The sequence below is a fragment of the Ricinus communis genome, chromosome 7 (genome assembly GCF_019578655.1).
Source record: "Ricinus communis isolate WT05 ecotype wild-type chromosome 7, ASM1957865v1, whole genome shotgun sequence".
Classification (NCBI taxonomy): domain Eukaryota; kingdom Viridiplantae; phylum Streptophyta; class Magnoliopsida; order Malpighiales; family Euphorbiaceae; genus Ricinus; species Ricinus communis.
Genome location: NC_063262.1, coordinates 4,061,034 through 4,076,874, shown reverse-complemented (window position 1 = coordinate 4,076,874; position 15,841 = coordinate 4,061,034). Strand labels below are relative to the sequence as shown.

Below are 15,841 nucleotides of genomic sequence, written 5' to 3'. Positions count from 1 at the left end.
GCACTTTAAATGGTTCCACCTGAATGTGCCAAATCAGGCATAGAGAAAAAGAAAATGCTGTAATTGGTAATATATATAATATTTTGAGAATGTATAACCTTTTTTGCTCCAAAATCAGATCTTTTATAAGGCATTTGGTCAGACCTGTGAATATAGAGAGGCAAAGGAAACATCAGCAAATCCAAATCAGATTCAACTATGATGACTTTTCCTGATGTCAAATTCTGATCAATTTGCCCCCTTTATAATATGGACCCATATAACGGAATCTCAAATTCTTTCTGATGACATGACCATTATACATTATATTAATATTTAAATAACTCACCCCAACACAATTATGAATGCAAATTTATTTTTAAGTTAGATTTATATGAAATATTGAACCCAGCTATTATTGTCCGTATTTAATAGAAGATTTTAATAATATATATCAATATTTCTCTGATTATTTATCTTTTAAAATGATCGAACACTAATTACCCGTTATAAAAAGGAATTAACAAAGAAATAGTACATGATATTTGAGAAAATATGTGTGGCTAAGCAAGAGATGACAGAAAGAAGAAGAAGAAGAAGAAGGTGGTGGATGGGGACAAAGGTAATACCAAAAAAGTAGTGAGAATTTGAGCCCCACAATTGGCCTCGTAAGGCTATGATATGATGGTGCTTCTGCATCGAATGTGCATGATTCCTTTGTGATGTAATCACTTTTACTTCCCTCTCATTTTTATCCCTTTCTCTTTTTCTTTTTTTTTTTATTTCCTTCGAAAAGAACAATCTGATTTGTATGAGTTGATGAGGTTGTCGATGGGTTCATCACCATATTTTTGTAATGGTCCGTTTCATTTCTTGTGGACCATATATATATGCTCTGGGATTTTTGATTTCTTTCTTTTCAAGGAAGATGTAATATTCTTTGTGCTTTTTATTCATGGCAGATTTAATAAATTGTGGGCTATAGATAGAAAACACATTTATTTTCTTATATTTGTTATAAATCGTTTATTTGTATAATATAAATATAATACTTTAAATTTAATTAAATGTTGAAATAAGTTTGAAGTGTCTCTTCTTTATATATTCTGTTAATTTATATTTTCTCATTTTACACATAAAAATATTGCATGTGATTGTTAGGGCAGCTAGATAAATCGACTTGATTTGAATAGAATAATAAAAAAAATACATAAAACTCCATGAATTATTTCTCTCAATATATAGAATATTATTTTTTTTAGAAAAAAAAAAAGCCTCAAAATAGATTATATATATATATATTATTATGTTCTATATACTTAATTTTTGATATTTGATCTTAATTTTTCTTAAACAAAATACTTGTAACAATACAATAGGCCAGTTGGGAAGGCTTTACCTTATTGATGGTGAGCTTAATTAAATCCTGTGGTTCAGAAGCAAAACAGAGTGATTTTTCATGCTTAATCACATAAAAAATGTTAAAGAGAAATTATGTAAAAAAAATATAAAATAAAATTATCATCATATAAAACAAAATCATTTAAGCCAAGTGTTTATGATAGATCATATATATTATGTGATTTGATCCTAACACACCCACTACATACAGTTGTGAAGTTAGGTAGATAGGTTCCACATTATAACATTATAGCACTTTCCAATTATTATAATAATTACTTTAATCACCATCAATTTTATATCCTTAGTTTTCTTATGCTTTCAATCTATGATTTCAGAAATGGGGGACATATCTAGCTCACTTCCTACATCACAACCAAATGCCCCATCACAAACTCCTACGGACGGCTCCTATTATATTATTTATTTATATAATAAAAAAAAACTATATTTTTAAGATATTAGTATTACCCAATGCAGAAGTTGCTATGTGGATATTGAGCACCACGTGTTTCTCCACTAACTATAACACCCACATTAATCCCTTTTGCAAACTAGAGAAAACAATTATAAATAAAAATATGTCGGACCATTAAATATATGCCTAGATTCCAGATTCCACTATCGTTCATCATTATAATTAGTACTAACTATAATCTTAAGAATAATTAAACCCAATTTATTTTTTGTCATTATAGAGTTTTATAGATTAATATTATTAATTAGACCCCGTGATTTATTATAGGAAAATTTTCAATAATTCGCAGGACAGGGTGTTCATGAGTCTTAAGATCATCTTCTCAGTAGTTACAAAAATAAATCATGACATATCCACTTCTCATATGGGTAATTGTTAATCGTTATTTTAATGAATTAATAATATCATATTGAGAATTTCTCTAGAAACTATAAACACGGAGATCCGGTGCCTATGGGAACTTAATGGATATAATGGCAGTTCACATATGCCTCATCCATGTTATTGGTGCTAGTCAATAGTTACTAGAGTAAAATTTTAAAAAAATTATATTGTAATTTGACGCTTTTATAATTGAGAGATAAATATTTTTTATATTAAATAAATAATATTTTTAAAAATATTATTTAATATTTTTTTATTTTTAGATTGTAAATATTTTAATAAAAATATAAATTCCAATAATATAAATAGTTTTAAGTAATTTAATATCCTATTAGATATTTTATAATTATAAAAAATTATTAAGATATATATTTTTAATTTTAATCATATTTAAAAAATAAATTTTTAAATAAAATCTTAATATATTTATGAATTATATAATACATTATTAGATACTGCTTTGTTTATAAAAATATATTTTTATTTCTTATTCAATGAAATCACTTAATAATTTTTTTATTTTTCTTTTTAATTCGATTTTAAATTTAGCATTTGAACCAAATAAGTATAAAATTATTTAAAAATAAATAAACAAAATAATAAAGGCTCTTTAAATCAATCTCTTGTCGCCCTTAAGCTAATACAAAAATCTCTCGTAATTTTTTATGAGAGATTTCAAGCTCTCTAACTAATAGAATAAAAACAATTTGATAATTATATGATATAATATTATAGTACTTGCTAATAGTAATTAGAATAAGATTTAAAAGATTATCTTGTTGTTTTTTTATTTAAAAAATAGATATGTTTTTTTATATCAAAAGAGTACCACATGTTTTTTATAATATTTATTAGGTACGTATTTATATTTTTATTATTTTTATATAATTTTACATGTGTTTAATATAAATTATTATTAAATTAAAATTAATTTATCTTATTATGTGACAAAAATATTTTTATCTAATTTTATATTTTTAAATTTTTATTTTTAAATCACATTGCCTTTAATTACTATTTATTATAATATATATAATTAGTTATTTATAATCATTATACTTATTTATTTATAACTTTAGATAAAATTTAATTTTATATTTATTCGATTTTATGATTGATATGATTTGATTTTTAAGCAATTGATTAGTTAAAAGAACAAACAATAAACAGTTAGAGAATCTCAGTTTAATTTCGAAATGTTTTCCGGAAATTAAAGACTAAAAAACGGAAAATCCATTCAAATTTCGAGGAGAAATAGCTCAAAGCGATGGAATTTGGTAGTGAAAGGGCAATGCATGCATCTCAAAGTTAGTGAAAGTATCCGTACTTTTATTAGTTTTATCGTCATGCAAATCCTCAATTATCCACATTTACCTTTTCCGATTTGACGACAACAACAACATGCACCCTTTTCTCTTATTTTTAATATTTTATTATTTATTTCTAAATCAATTTAATCTAATACGAATTCATATTTACAACATTTCTTTAGCCATTAGAACAGCAATTTCTTTGATATTTATGACACTTAACATTTTCTTAATTATCAAAACAGATATTTTTTAGTATTAATGAAGTAAATCCTTATTAAAACTCATTTAAAAATTATAATTATATTTGGGCCATTGATAGAAGTTAAGAGAAATGAATAAATGAATTAAATATATACAATAATAATAAAAAAATAAAATTATTTATATATAATTTTATATATTAAATTAATAAATAATTGATACATATTTATTAATTTTAAATGATAAAAATATATTAATAATTTAATATTAAAATATAAAAAATTATATATATATTTTTTAAATTAATTATTATATATATTAAATATACAAATAAAGAAAATTTCATAAATAGTTATTGAAAACATGATTTGAGAACTCCGAGTTTCTCAATCCTGAATTATTAAATTACTTCTCATAATAAATATGCATAGCATGGGAAATGTTTATTAATTAAGGACCCAAATTTTAATGCGAAGGGTGACAAGCTCGAAAAGATGTATCATTATATAAGCACTTGAGCAACACCGACATGGCAGAAACCAGATTCCTCAAAGCCATTGAGTCCTGTTTTTAATTCCTCCAAGAAAAAAAACAATATTGAAAAAATGTTTCTTTTCTCCGTTTTGCTTATCATCTACAGAAGTTTTTGACCATCTCTTTTAGCAGACTCAAAGTATTTTTTATTTTATTCTATTTCTTTAATTTATTTTTTTAAAAATGAAATTAATGACGTGGTCTTACATTCTAGTTTCATTTTTTGTTTTCTGGATGGGTTCTAGTTTCATGTCTAGTTTGATAAACTTTTCTTTTTAAGGGTGTCATTGCCTGCACTTTACTTTTCAGAGATCACTATCAAAATAATACTAATTCGTTCTTATAAATTAAACTTGATTAGTTTGTAATTCGATAACTTTGAAAACGAGTCTAGTTTATTAAATTTATTGTATTTGTAGTTCTATTGTTAATATGTCTAAAAAACACCTTTTCAATTACAATTAAATTAATTTTATTTTTTTTAAAAAGGTGATAAAATAAAATTAAAATAATATATTATAAAAATATTATCTTACTAATATATGCTCATTAAAAATTTATCTGTTTTTATTATAATTAAAATATACAAAATTCTAAATTTATAAATAAATAAAACAGAATTTTAAATATTTTTGAAGGAGGTTAATTTGAATTTCAACCTCTCATCTCTTACACTACCAGGCACTTAAATCACACAATTTTTTTTTTTTTTTTTTTTGGTAAGATAGGGTGGGACCAAAAGACATGTACAGACACAAACACCCGCTTCCTTCCACCCCAATGACTAGAGCTCAGGCTTTTCAGCAATCCAAAAATGGACCCACCTCCCCTCACCGGCAACGCGTGCTTCCATGTCACTCTCTCTAGACTCTCCTTCACTTTCTTCTAAATTCTAGTGATGCATTATTTTTTAGATTCTTGAAAATTAAAAAAAGTCATATAGTTATTTTTAGCACATATAAGGCCTACATGCATGTGAATGTGATCATATTTCTTGATAAGCACGAGCAGACATGGATTTAATTTTTCATTTGGTTTTTGCAGTATTCTTTGTCGCTTTATATAATATTTCCGAAAACTCTTAACTACTTCATGCACTATAATTTATTTCTATGCCAATCCATCATTAGCTAAACTAATATATTTTATATTCAAAATTACTTAATTATCAATTCAATAATTAAATGTTTTTTATAATTAGTTTATCAAATTATTGGATGTAACACAGTTTTTTCATGCTGATCATAAACTTAAAAATATATATAATCTTTTCTATCAATTCAACATGAAAATACACGGCATTAATACATCTCAGTATAAAACATTTAAAGTACATGTTAATGCCCATCTCAAATGCAACATCCATAATATACAATTCTTCATACCCTAATATCTATCTGTATGAATCATGAGATCCAAAAGAAAATTATTAGTCGAAACATAACAGTGACAAATAGTTCCAGCTCATGTTGAATTCTTTCCTTAATTTCCAAACAAAAAAGAGATCTATACCCTTTTTAACTGTATATACTTATATATCCATATCAATATCATGCATTATTGGCTTCTAGTCACATTTATTCATATTTTTTTTTTCTGTTAATTTTTTCTTAAAGAAGGGTAAGGAGTTTTCTAAGCAAGTACATTTAATGTGTACCATATTTTTTTTGGATTGTTTGGAATTTAATAATCTGGATCGTTTGATACGATGCTTCAAGATTTGATTTGTTGACACCTCGCACTCACATGGCTTAGTAACTGCGATAATCATTGTGCTGGGGTCTTCTTTGAAGGGGGTAATGGAACTCCACCAACCCCATCTTATACATTACAACACATTACTGGCAAAACCCAAAAAAAAAATTAAATTAAAATCTAATTTATCCTTAGCAATATTAGTCAATTAATTATCTGTTTAGGCTAAGCACTGTTGGATTATTTGATATCCTCTGGCTCTGGCCACTCTTCCAAGTTTAATTTGGGTACCCAGTTAATGTACGGTCGAGATCTATTTGTCGGCTGGTCAGGAAATGGCACCTCTTTCCATATCTATAATGACCAGACCAAATAATTATTTATATGTAAAATCTATATTATATGTTTTAGTTTTCACTTATTAATACATATTTACCTATACTATATACGTAGATAGTAATTTTGTATCTTCACTATAAAGATAGAAATGTTGTCTCTCTAATTCTTATAAATTAAATATACCAACAGACCGATTACTAATTATCTATGTAATTATGAATCATTATAACACTATTCATGTGACAATTTATTAATTATTTACTCTTTATTTTTATAATTAACCAGTTTAGTTCATGAATGCATTATGTTCTTTTAGTTCGATGATCATTCTGACAATATTAAAATAAATTTGTAAAATAAAAGAGCTGTAGTGTTTCTCTATTATATTTCAGAACTTTTTAGATAAGGATACGTATGCTCATTTTAGGTCGGGACTAAGAATTAATTTCATCACTAATATATTGAATTATACTCAAATTGAACATTAATATTTCACTTCCATTCTTGGCCCATCGCTCATGGGGTCCGCGTGCCGCTCATCTTGTTTAGGTTGTTTGCGCACTTCAGTGATGCTCGAGTCACTGGCAATGATGATCGCAAGTTTCGGCCTAAACGGATTTGAGTTTGGGGTTTAATTAAACTGTTCTGAAAAAATTATAGAGCATAGAAGTGAAATACCTGAAACATTAGGTACTCAATTGTACTTTGGGATAAAGTGGAGGAGTTATATATTTACTTTTACCTATAAAAGATGTATGTGTATGGATAACTGAGACAACTGTTATTGTTGATATATAGAATTGAGAATTCTTGGTTGCATGTGATTCACCTTAGCAGGCTAACCTGTTTTCTTTATGATTGTCTGCTGCAGTATAAGTCATTGTGATCCTCAACCATTATATCTTACATTATATTATATATATATATATATATAGAGAGAGAGAGAGAGAGAGAGAGAGAGAGAGAATAGAATTATATCTATATATAAATATAGAAATGTAATTTTTATATAGGTGCATTGCTGGACCTGTTTGGGGCATCTATTTCACAAAACTTGAATGGTATTGGCTAAGAGACTGGGATTTGTTTGGCATGCCTCAAACCCCAGATGCAACAACACTTTGATTTGTGTGAGAAAGGGAGGGAGAGAATCTTAAATTCTTCTCTAGTTTTATTTTATTCTTTCTTCTGCAGTATATACTGATGGAGAATGTGAAGGCAAAGTCTCTCTCTCTCTAACAAACAAAAGCTATCATCATCATCTTGCTGCTAACTGGTGAGAGAAGTTCTTGGTGCAATTTAACAAGCAACTGTGTTGGCTTTTTCCTTGAAAGATCGAGTCATCTTTTCTTAGTATTTGCTCCTTCTTCCTCATCTTTACGACATAAGAGCTACCTTTCATCTTCTCAGTTCTTACAGGTCAGAAAATCACCTATCTTTTCTCCATATACCTTTTCCTGTACCCTTTTTGTATGAATTCCATGGGTTCTTATTAGAAAAGGACCAGAAAGTTGCTTCCATTTTTTCTTTTCAATTATGTCCAATTCTTGATGATGCACTTACATATGCTTCTTGTACTTCTTATATTCAAACTAAAAATTCTTTTTTCTTGATTTTCCTTTATCTAGAACCAGTCAAATATTCAGTTTAATTGTTATCAGTTCTACCTTTCTTGCATGCTTTCTTTTTAATAAAACAAACAGCAATAATCTTGGATCTTGATCTGCATACTAAATTAGAATACATATATAATTTCCTGGATCAAGAAGGATATAATTAAGTTCAACATTGAATATCACATAAGTCATTTAATATTGCAGTCAATATGAAGGAAATAATTTCATTATTATATAATATTTACTATCTTCCACGTTCTATTACTTGGTGATGAAAGAAAAACTGTTGCATTCTCATAATCTGAAGTTCCCACCTATAGACTAAAGCTTTATACTTCTTTCACTTTTTTTTTCAAGTGAAGAGTATAAAATGTGATCTATAATAATACTTGCGTTTAGGAAGTACACTGTGGACGTAAGAGAAATTATTGGTGGTTTTACAAAAGTGATAGCGGTAAGGAAATAATGGTTACAACAGGGAAAGTAAATTGGGCATGACATAATCTTATTGCAGGAGCTGGAAGATATTTTGTGTACAGGAAACTACGATTGTGGCCCAAAAATTAGTTGTGAATGTTAAGCAAGAAAACAAGGTGCTAGAAGACAAATTATACTAGAACTATATTGAATATTATGTTTTGACATTACTGTAGATCTTTATCTTACCCCTTCAGTAAGCAAGCAATTTATACATCATTGACCAATTTGTCTTACATAGCTTTCTCAAATTTTTCTTATCCTTTTCCCTTCTTGACAGGGATATGCAAAGAGTGATTTGTGTATGAGAAGGAGATAATATCATCAGAATCTTGAAATGTGATACAGAAGCAATTCTCAGCACAAATTCTTTAAAAAGAAAGGACGGATATATAGACAGTATACTGTACAATCAGCTGCTAACTGACACACGACCTATATCTAAATAGAATATCTTTAATGGAGAAATTTCTCAAGCCTTATGACAAGGAATTCATGAGAATGGCCATGTTGAAACATGAAGAAACATTCAAAGAGCAGGTACGAACTTCATTTCAGTTTTTCCTCCCCCTTTTGAAGTTTATCTTTTCTTTTGTTAATCGGGCTTTTACTAATTCAAACTCATATCTTATGCCACTGAGCCGAAGCTCATTATTTTTTGTTCAGATATAGTTCTGTGCGTAATGATCCATTTTTATCTTCTTTTTTCTTTTTAATATTCTAAACTAGAGATCAATAATGCTTTTTGCAGGTGAATGAACTTCATCGACTATATCGAATCCAGAAGATACTTATGAGGAACATTGGCAGCAAAAGGCCTAATACACAAGGTAGTCAAGAATTATGGAACTCCAAGAATAGCATTAGTTTTGCACAGAAGTCTATAATGAAACTGGACTTGGAAAGGCCGGCTGATCAAGATTATGCTGTAGAATCAAGTGGTGATCATAGAGCTGCCTTGGAGATTATCGACGAGAGTGAGATTGAGCTAACGCTGGGTCCTTCAAGTTATAACAGAGGGAATAGGAAGAAACGTGAGACGCCATTAACGTCAGATTCCGGACCTTCAAGCTTCTCTTCATCTTCCACTGGATCTAGTCACATTAACAAGACTGCAAGTTCTTTAGGCCATCATAAGAAAATGAATACAAAAAAATCAGAAGAAGCATCAGGTGGGCGCGAATTGGGGATTGTTCAGGTTCCTGATATGACATTGGGCAATTACCAAAGTGAAAATAGAACTAGTAGTAATATTGACGTTGATGAACAATTGAGACAAGAGAGACTAAAGCAGCCACCTTGGCTTTTCCAAGTTTTGAGTCTGAACATGACCTGAAAAAAAAGAAAAACAGAAAGAACAAAAAAAGAGAAAAAGAAAACTTCTATTAAGTCGATAGGATATGATTTTAGAACATATTACTATCGGCTATTTCAGTCACTTGTATGCTTGTATGGATCTTTTTCTGTTTAGTCTTTTAGCTTAGTGGGTGCCCTGTGTAGGAATGACTTGTTTTTAATGGCTTACAAAAAGCATTAGATTCTGAAGATATGGAATGTTTTTAGATTTTAATTCACATCGTCATCATAATAGTTCCCATGCAATTGAAACTTTATGTGAACAGACAGAACTGAACATCTGAAAAAACTCATTACATATTCATCACTGGATTTTAGTTGATTTAACCTCAAATATTTCAATTATTTTTGCTTTGTCCTAGTCATCTTTAATTCGTTGTTTAATGTGTATTTCTATCATGAGAATGTTCTCGTGGAAAAGAGCTAAGAATTTGAACCTAATTGGGTAAAATCTACCCTCATGTCTCTGATCATCCTGCTGCGTTGTTAAGCTAGTCTTACACTCACAATGCAGGAAGTTAGGGTTCAAGCTTTAGCAACTACCTTCACCTTTAAAAATTTCCAAAACAGGATTGTTCTTTATAATGCATATTCTTATACTAATTTTAGTGGATTGGTATTTTAGTATTTCAATAAGACTACAAAAGAATCCTTTAACTAGAAAGGAAACCATAAGAATCTCGTGTCAATAAGGGCTTAAGAGATTTTCATCTTGCATTTACTTCACATAGTTTAAACTCCAAGCTTACAGATGTAGTCTCCTTGTAATATATACCTAAGGCAACATTACAATGACAAGTTGCTAAACTTTGACTCTCTCTCTCTATACTTTCTAACATGGGAAGCCTTGCCTGAGAGCAACCCATTTCTATCCCATTCATGTTCCTACTATTTATTCCTTTCTTTAGTTTTTTCTCAACTTGGGAAACATAATTTCCTTTTCACATTAACTAGCTAAAAAGAATCTAAAATTTCCATTTCTTTGCTGTCAAAAGAAAAAAATAACAGCCACTTCTTTTCAGCTCCTTAAGTATAGTCTTGTCTATATGACTCATAAACCATAGCTTGCTTCCAATGCAATTCATAATCAACCCAACACTAGAAAACCTTATCCCTACCAATAGAAGCAATAGAGCTTATTTTTGTTTGTCTGCCACCAGATGAACACCAGATTCCAATCTCAATAATTTAAGGTCTATCTATATTCTGAAAAAAGACTGTCTGTCCTAACTATGCCTTACTATTGCTGGTAGCTTCAAGGGTTATGAACATTCATTCATCTTACTTTTGAAAGCTATCATCTTTTTTGTTGTATGATATAATTTGGGTCAGACATGAGCACGCACTTCTGCTGCTAGGCTGTCCCTTAAGCCATTCTTGCTTTTTCCTAAAGTTCTTTATCTAAAAAGGCTTCAATAATTTTAGACACAGTAAGACCCCACATAATGCTCTACTAGGTACTGCATTTAATCATCCAGAAAGTCTATCTTACTTAAAGATTACTTATAGTCTTACTCTAGTTCAATTCCTTTGACTATTCCTAGGAATCATACAGGAAACAACATTTTACATGAATCTGAAACTGATTGGTGATTTGTCTATCAAAATAGAAATAGAAGAGAGGCTAACAGGTCAGAAGCAACATGTGGTCATAGTCAACATATATCATGATATTAGTACAGCATCGGAACCTCTTTTATCTGAATTCTTGTCGTGTTAAATGTTTGTTTCTGTCGAATCATTTTCTCAGGAAATGGACTTGCCATGATATTAACGCTGGTAAAGGAATAATACAGTAGAATCTGGGCCGTATTTCCTTTTCCCCTTGCTGGAAATGCTTCATCTCCAGATTTTGACTTTCTTCCGGTACCTTGAAACTCGAGTAATGGCACACTCAAATATGCCTATTCCTCAGTGTTATTAACCTAGTCTTGTACTTAATTTATAATGTCTTATTTACAAGAATATCACACAGAAGAATAAGTAGAGAAAGAGAAAAATAAAACAGACAGGTGCTGCTAGTCTTATCAAGCCTGCCTTGAAAACAAAGCCAGAATCAAAAGAAAGAAAGAAGTAAAGAGACACTATCCCCTGCATAAAGTGCAGGGCTGAAAGATGAAGCAACGTTTCAGGATATGGAATGTCGACGATTCTTGCTAGGTTTTGCCCGAGCTTTGGCAAAAGAATCACCCTCACCACGCACAAAAGGATAAAGCCGTCCAAGCTTTTTCGATACCGAGTTTATAAATGATTTTCGAGGCAAAGGAGGTTTATCAGCAGATGGAGAGTTCAACGCTGGACTGCTTGTTACTGATCTTCCTCCTCCAGATTTTTCGATTTCTTTCAATCGCATTTTCATTTTCACTAGCTCTAGTTTCAGGTCTTCATTCTCTCTCTTTAGGCTGGAGATCTCATCAGAAACAGGATGATTATTAGTGGCGTACAAGTTCACTTTAGTTGGAAGTGTAGGGGAATCTCCACCAATCATAACATCTCGTAGGCGTTGTTGCTCGTAGTATAGCACCTGAACCACAGTCTGAACAGGAAGACGGTCATTCTGTGCAGCATGAGCACAAGCCTCTCTAGACAGTTTCTGACAATCCATCAAACTGCATACTTTCTTCCTCTCCATGTCACTTATAGCAGGATGAGCCTATTAGAATTACAAGAAAATGAGCTGATAAAAATGGAGAACAGATCTTAACGTAAGATACATGAAGACACAAGAGCAACTCATAGTTACAGTACGTTTACATCATTGAGTTCAAGAAGACATTCTGAAGTTCAGAATTCAACTGATACTCTGGATATATTTGCATAAGAACAGGTAAAATTCTTCAATTCCTCTATGTTGCAATCCCCGACCATTTAAAATCTGGTTATCTACATGAAGGATCATAATTTTTTAAATTATTGTTTTCAAAAATTCAGCAGCAACCAAAGGGTAATCTGAGAATAACATTTATAGAAATTAGTGCATGCCTCAAAAGGCAGGAGGTCCCAGCTGTAAACTGTGGCAACCGTAGATCCACCTTAAATGATGCCTCAAGAAGATGCTCTAAAGGACCAGAATTATCATATGGGATGCAGAGAAAGAGAATCGATGCTCGGTAACTCAGATTATTTGAATGATCAAAAGAGTGCTCTAAGACATTTGGTAAAGTAATATTTAGGGGATGCAGATAAGAGAGGTTGCATATAAGATAGTGTACCTTGAGGAAGATGTCTATGGCCCTATACATCCCATCTTCTGTTATCCTTGATTGTTCTGGAATAAGTTCTGCAAGACCGATGAATCTTGCAACAGTTAAGTTCCGGTCAGAAGCTATTTCAGCCAGGTAGTTCTCCATCAGCTTCCCAACGCGTTCCATGTCACTTGGAGGAGGAGAAACATACTCATCATCTGCTTGGTACCCCATTCTGTTTCCTTCGACTTCGTATTCGAGGTAATTCATCATGATCCTCTGAACTGTATCCACATCAAACAATGTGTCCCCAGTGAATGAGTAAGAAGGAATCAAAAGGTCATCCAATACAGCCTGTCCTAATTGCAAGGCCATCCTCATCTCCAAATCAAGCCTGCAAGCAACCGTTGTTTCGAGATATATTGCAGCACGAAGCAGCATAGATAGAAAGCTAACTGAGAGTACATATTTTTCCCTTGGAAGAAGACTCACTATTGTCTCTAAAACAACTCTCTTTTCATGCTCCTGTTGTAGTTCAATTTTCTTCCTCCCCTTTCCAAATGTTTCCTGATTCAAAAAGAAAAACATTTTTGCATGTAAACACATAAGCTGTATATATATAAATGATTCATGTAAAGTTTTCTGATTGGGATCTCACCAAACCTCGAAGAGATTTCTGCGCATAGAGCATAAGTATAGGACCAAGAGCATATTGTTTAAACCCTCTGCCCATCATTGCACTCAAAACTCTTTGGAATATATCAATCCTGAGAACAGTTAAATCTTCAGCCCACCAATCAACAATGGGTTTTGGTTGAGACGTGAGGGAAGAAAGCACATCCTTATTGCCGCTATCAGACCTACCTGATATAGAAAACTGGCTTTCCTTGCAGGCCATGTATGCTATTGCATCTATGCATCTACTTACCAATTTTACTTTCTCTGCAACTGGAAGAAGATTTTCTGCTAAATGCAAGATGGTAACGGCCCCAGCAAGGCTCTTAAGTGCCACTTCATTCAAGTAGGATTCAGATCTTGCTACTAAATTTCCAACTGCATAATCCTCAGTCATCTCTAAATAATCTGCCCCGCATCGAAGCAGGGCAATGTTTTCAGTACTTATTTCAAAATTGATTCCATAGCAGAACTTGGCTGCAAGTTCAAAAGCTTCCGCCCCGCCAGGGATATCAGGGATTTCAATCTCACCGAGATCGGCATCACTTGATTCTGATACCAGTTTTCTTATGTAACCACACTTGGAGACTAACGGAAACTGCCAAGGAAAGAAAAAATCAATACAAGCAATTATTAAGCTTCTCAGATTTTGATTTGATTTGTAACACAGAAAACAAGCTCAGTAAATTTTTATTTGTCAGAATTTAGACTTCCAAGTCCTAAATTCTTGATTTTTTCTTGATTTGATTTATTGATACAAACAGCAATAAAAGTTAGCAGATAGCAGACAATCACTTAATCATATACATTGAATATAATTTTGAATTGATAAAGAAACATTACTATGAATGCTTCGTATAGGTATAGTACAATACTTAAAGTGATGATGAGAAACCAAGATTGAATCAAACCTTATGCAATGAAAAAGAAACTCCACCAGCATGAACTGTAACATCGCTGGGGATTTCCTGAGAGAAAATCCTGTAAAAGTTCATGATGCCAACTCCATTAGACAAGTACCCATCAAAGAAAAACAGAATAGATGCTCGAAAAGCTGAAAGTTTCTAATTAAAAAAACAATAATAATTAAGCATAAACACACACAAACAAAAGCCAAAAGAATCAAAACCATTCACTGGTTCTCTTCATGGCAGTAGTCAGAAGCTCTTTCTTTTTGGATGACATGTTAGTAGCAGCTGCAGCAGGAGTGGTGGGTGCAATTTCGTCCTGAGCAAGCTCCACCATGGCAGAGAAGCAAGAATCTTTATTGGGATCATGTCTCCATTAGGTAATAGAGTGAAAGTAATAGTGATGAAGAGGGACTAGACTGTATAGGAGAAGAGAGAACTTTAGATGGAGTTAGTCCAGAAGGTGAAGCAGCAAGAGACCCCAATGTGCATGTCTATCTATCCTCAGTACTCTTTTGTTTCCTTATAACTCCTTTTTCAAATTTTATGTAAGAAACTAAAATTGAGGTAATAAATGAGAGAGTGGAAGTTCAAGCTCAGGCTCTCATTTCTCTAATAATATCCACTCTCAGCCACAAAAACAATATTGTTTCTTTAGTTTTTAAACTAAAAAATCATTATTGGACACGTTTCCTCTAATTCAACCCTCTATAGTAAAAGAAGATTGTATTAATTTTTATTTTGAGAATTTAAATTCTAGACATTGAAAAGCTTATACTTAAGAACAATACCCTGGAGAGCAAACTCATCTGCAGCTAGCCTTAGTGGTTCACAATAGTGAATTATAGTTAAACTTTTTAAGTTGTACAGTTACGGAATTGCCCATGTCAGAACTGTATTCCGATGGAAAATGGAGGGCATTTTGGTGTAATTTGTGAGAATTATAAGAACGGATTTATAAACAGAGAGGATGTAGAGATTAAGTTAAATATATGTGGTGTGGGCTTGAGGAGTTGGGGGGGTTATGAAAGGATGAGATGGCTGTATGTTCATTGGCGACTAAAGGTAAGAGTTTCCACGTGAGAATTATTCCCATCCACAAAAGTCTCCCTCTACTTTTCTTTTTCTTCTTGTTTTTATCCCTCATCCATTGTTTGCAGAGGCTAGATTTTATGCAAAGATTGAAAAGGAGAGGGAGGATTAATTTAAGAAAAAATTGGGTTTATCCTATACTTTGTTTGATGCTCAAGGTTTGATATTTTATTGTTTCTATCAAAAATTATAGGTCTTAAAGTTCAAA

General features: G+C 31.2%; 2 protein-coding genes across 2 annotated transcripts; one reads left to right on the top strand and one right to left on the bottom strand.

Annotated features, from left to right (window-relative positions):
* Positions 1–7,219: 7,219 nt before the first annotated feature.
* Positions 7,220–9,987, top strand: LOC8261659. Its single transcript, XM_002533111.4, has 3 exons — positions 7,220–7,743; positions 8,698–8,957; positions 9,169–9,987. Exons 2-3 carry the CDS (start codon positions 8,877–8,879, stop codon positions 9,751–9,753), a joined length of 666 nt encoding a protein of 221 aa, XP_002533157.1. The 5' UTR covers positions 7,220–7,743; positions 8,698–8,876; the 3' UTR covers positions 9,754–9,987.
* Positions 9,988–11,688: 1,701 nt separating this feature from the next.
* LOC8261660 (BTB/POZ domain-containing protein SR1IP1) lies at positions 11,689–15,429 on the bottom strand. Its single transcript, XM_002533112.4, has 5 exons — positions 14,763–15,429; positions 14,545–14,614; positions 13,617–14,231; positions 12,986–13,525; positions 11,689–12,426 (listed from the first exon to the last, which is right to left on the bottom strand). Exons 1-5 carry the CDS (start codon positions 14,876–14,878, stop codon positions 11,902–11,904), a joined length of 1,866 nt encoding a protein of 621 aa, XP_002533158.1. The 5' UTR covers positions 14,879–15,429; the 3' UTR covers positions 11,689–11,901.
* Positions 15,430–15,841: the final 412 nt, after the last annotated feature.

Excerpts from the sequence above, each read along its gene's own strand:
- LOC8261659 (XM_002533111.4), top strand. The coding sequence starts at position 8,877 with ATGGAGAAATTTCTCAAGCCTTATGACAAGGAATTCATGAGAATGGCC. Across the intron at positions 8,958-9,168 it reads AAGAAACATTCAAAGAGCAG|GTGAATGAACTTCATCGACT; the intron begins GTACGAACTTCA and ends TGCTTTTTGCAG.
- LOC8261660 (XM_002533112.4), bottom strand. The coding sequence starts at position 14,878 with ATGGTGGAGCTTGCTCAGGACGAAATTGCACCCACCACTCCTGCTGCA. Across the intron at positions 14,615-14,762 it reads ATGAAGAGAACCAGTGAATG|GATTTTCTCTCAGGAAATCC; the intron begins GTTTTGATTCTT and ends GAACTTTTACAG. Across the intron at positions 12,427-12,985 it reads CCATAGACATCTTCCTCAAG|GCTCATCCTGCTATAAGTGA; the intron begins GTACACTATCTT and ends TAATTCTAATAG.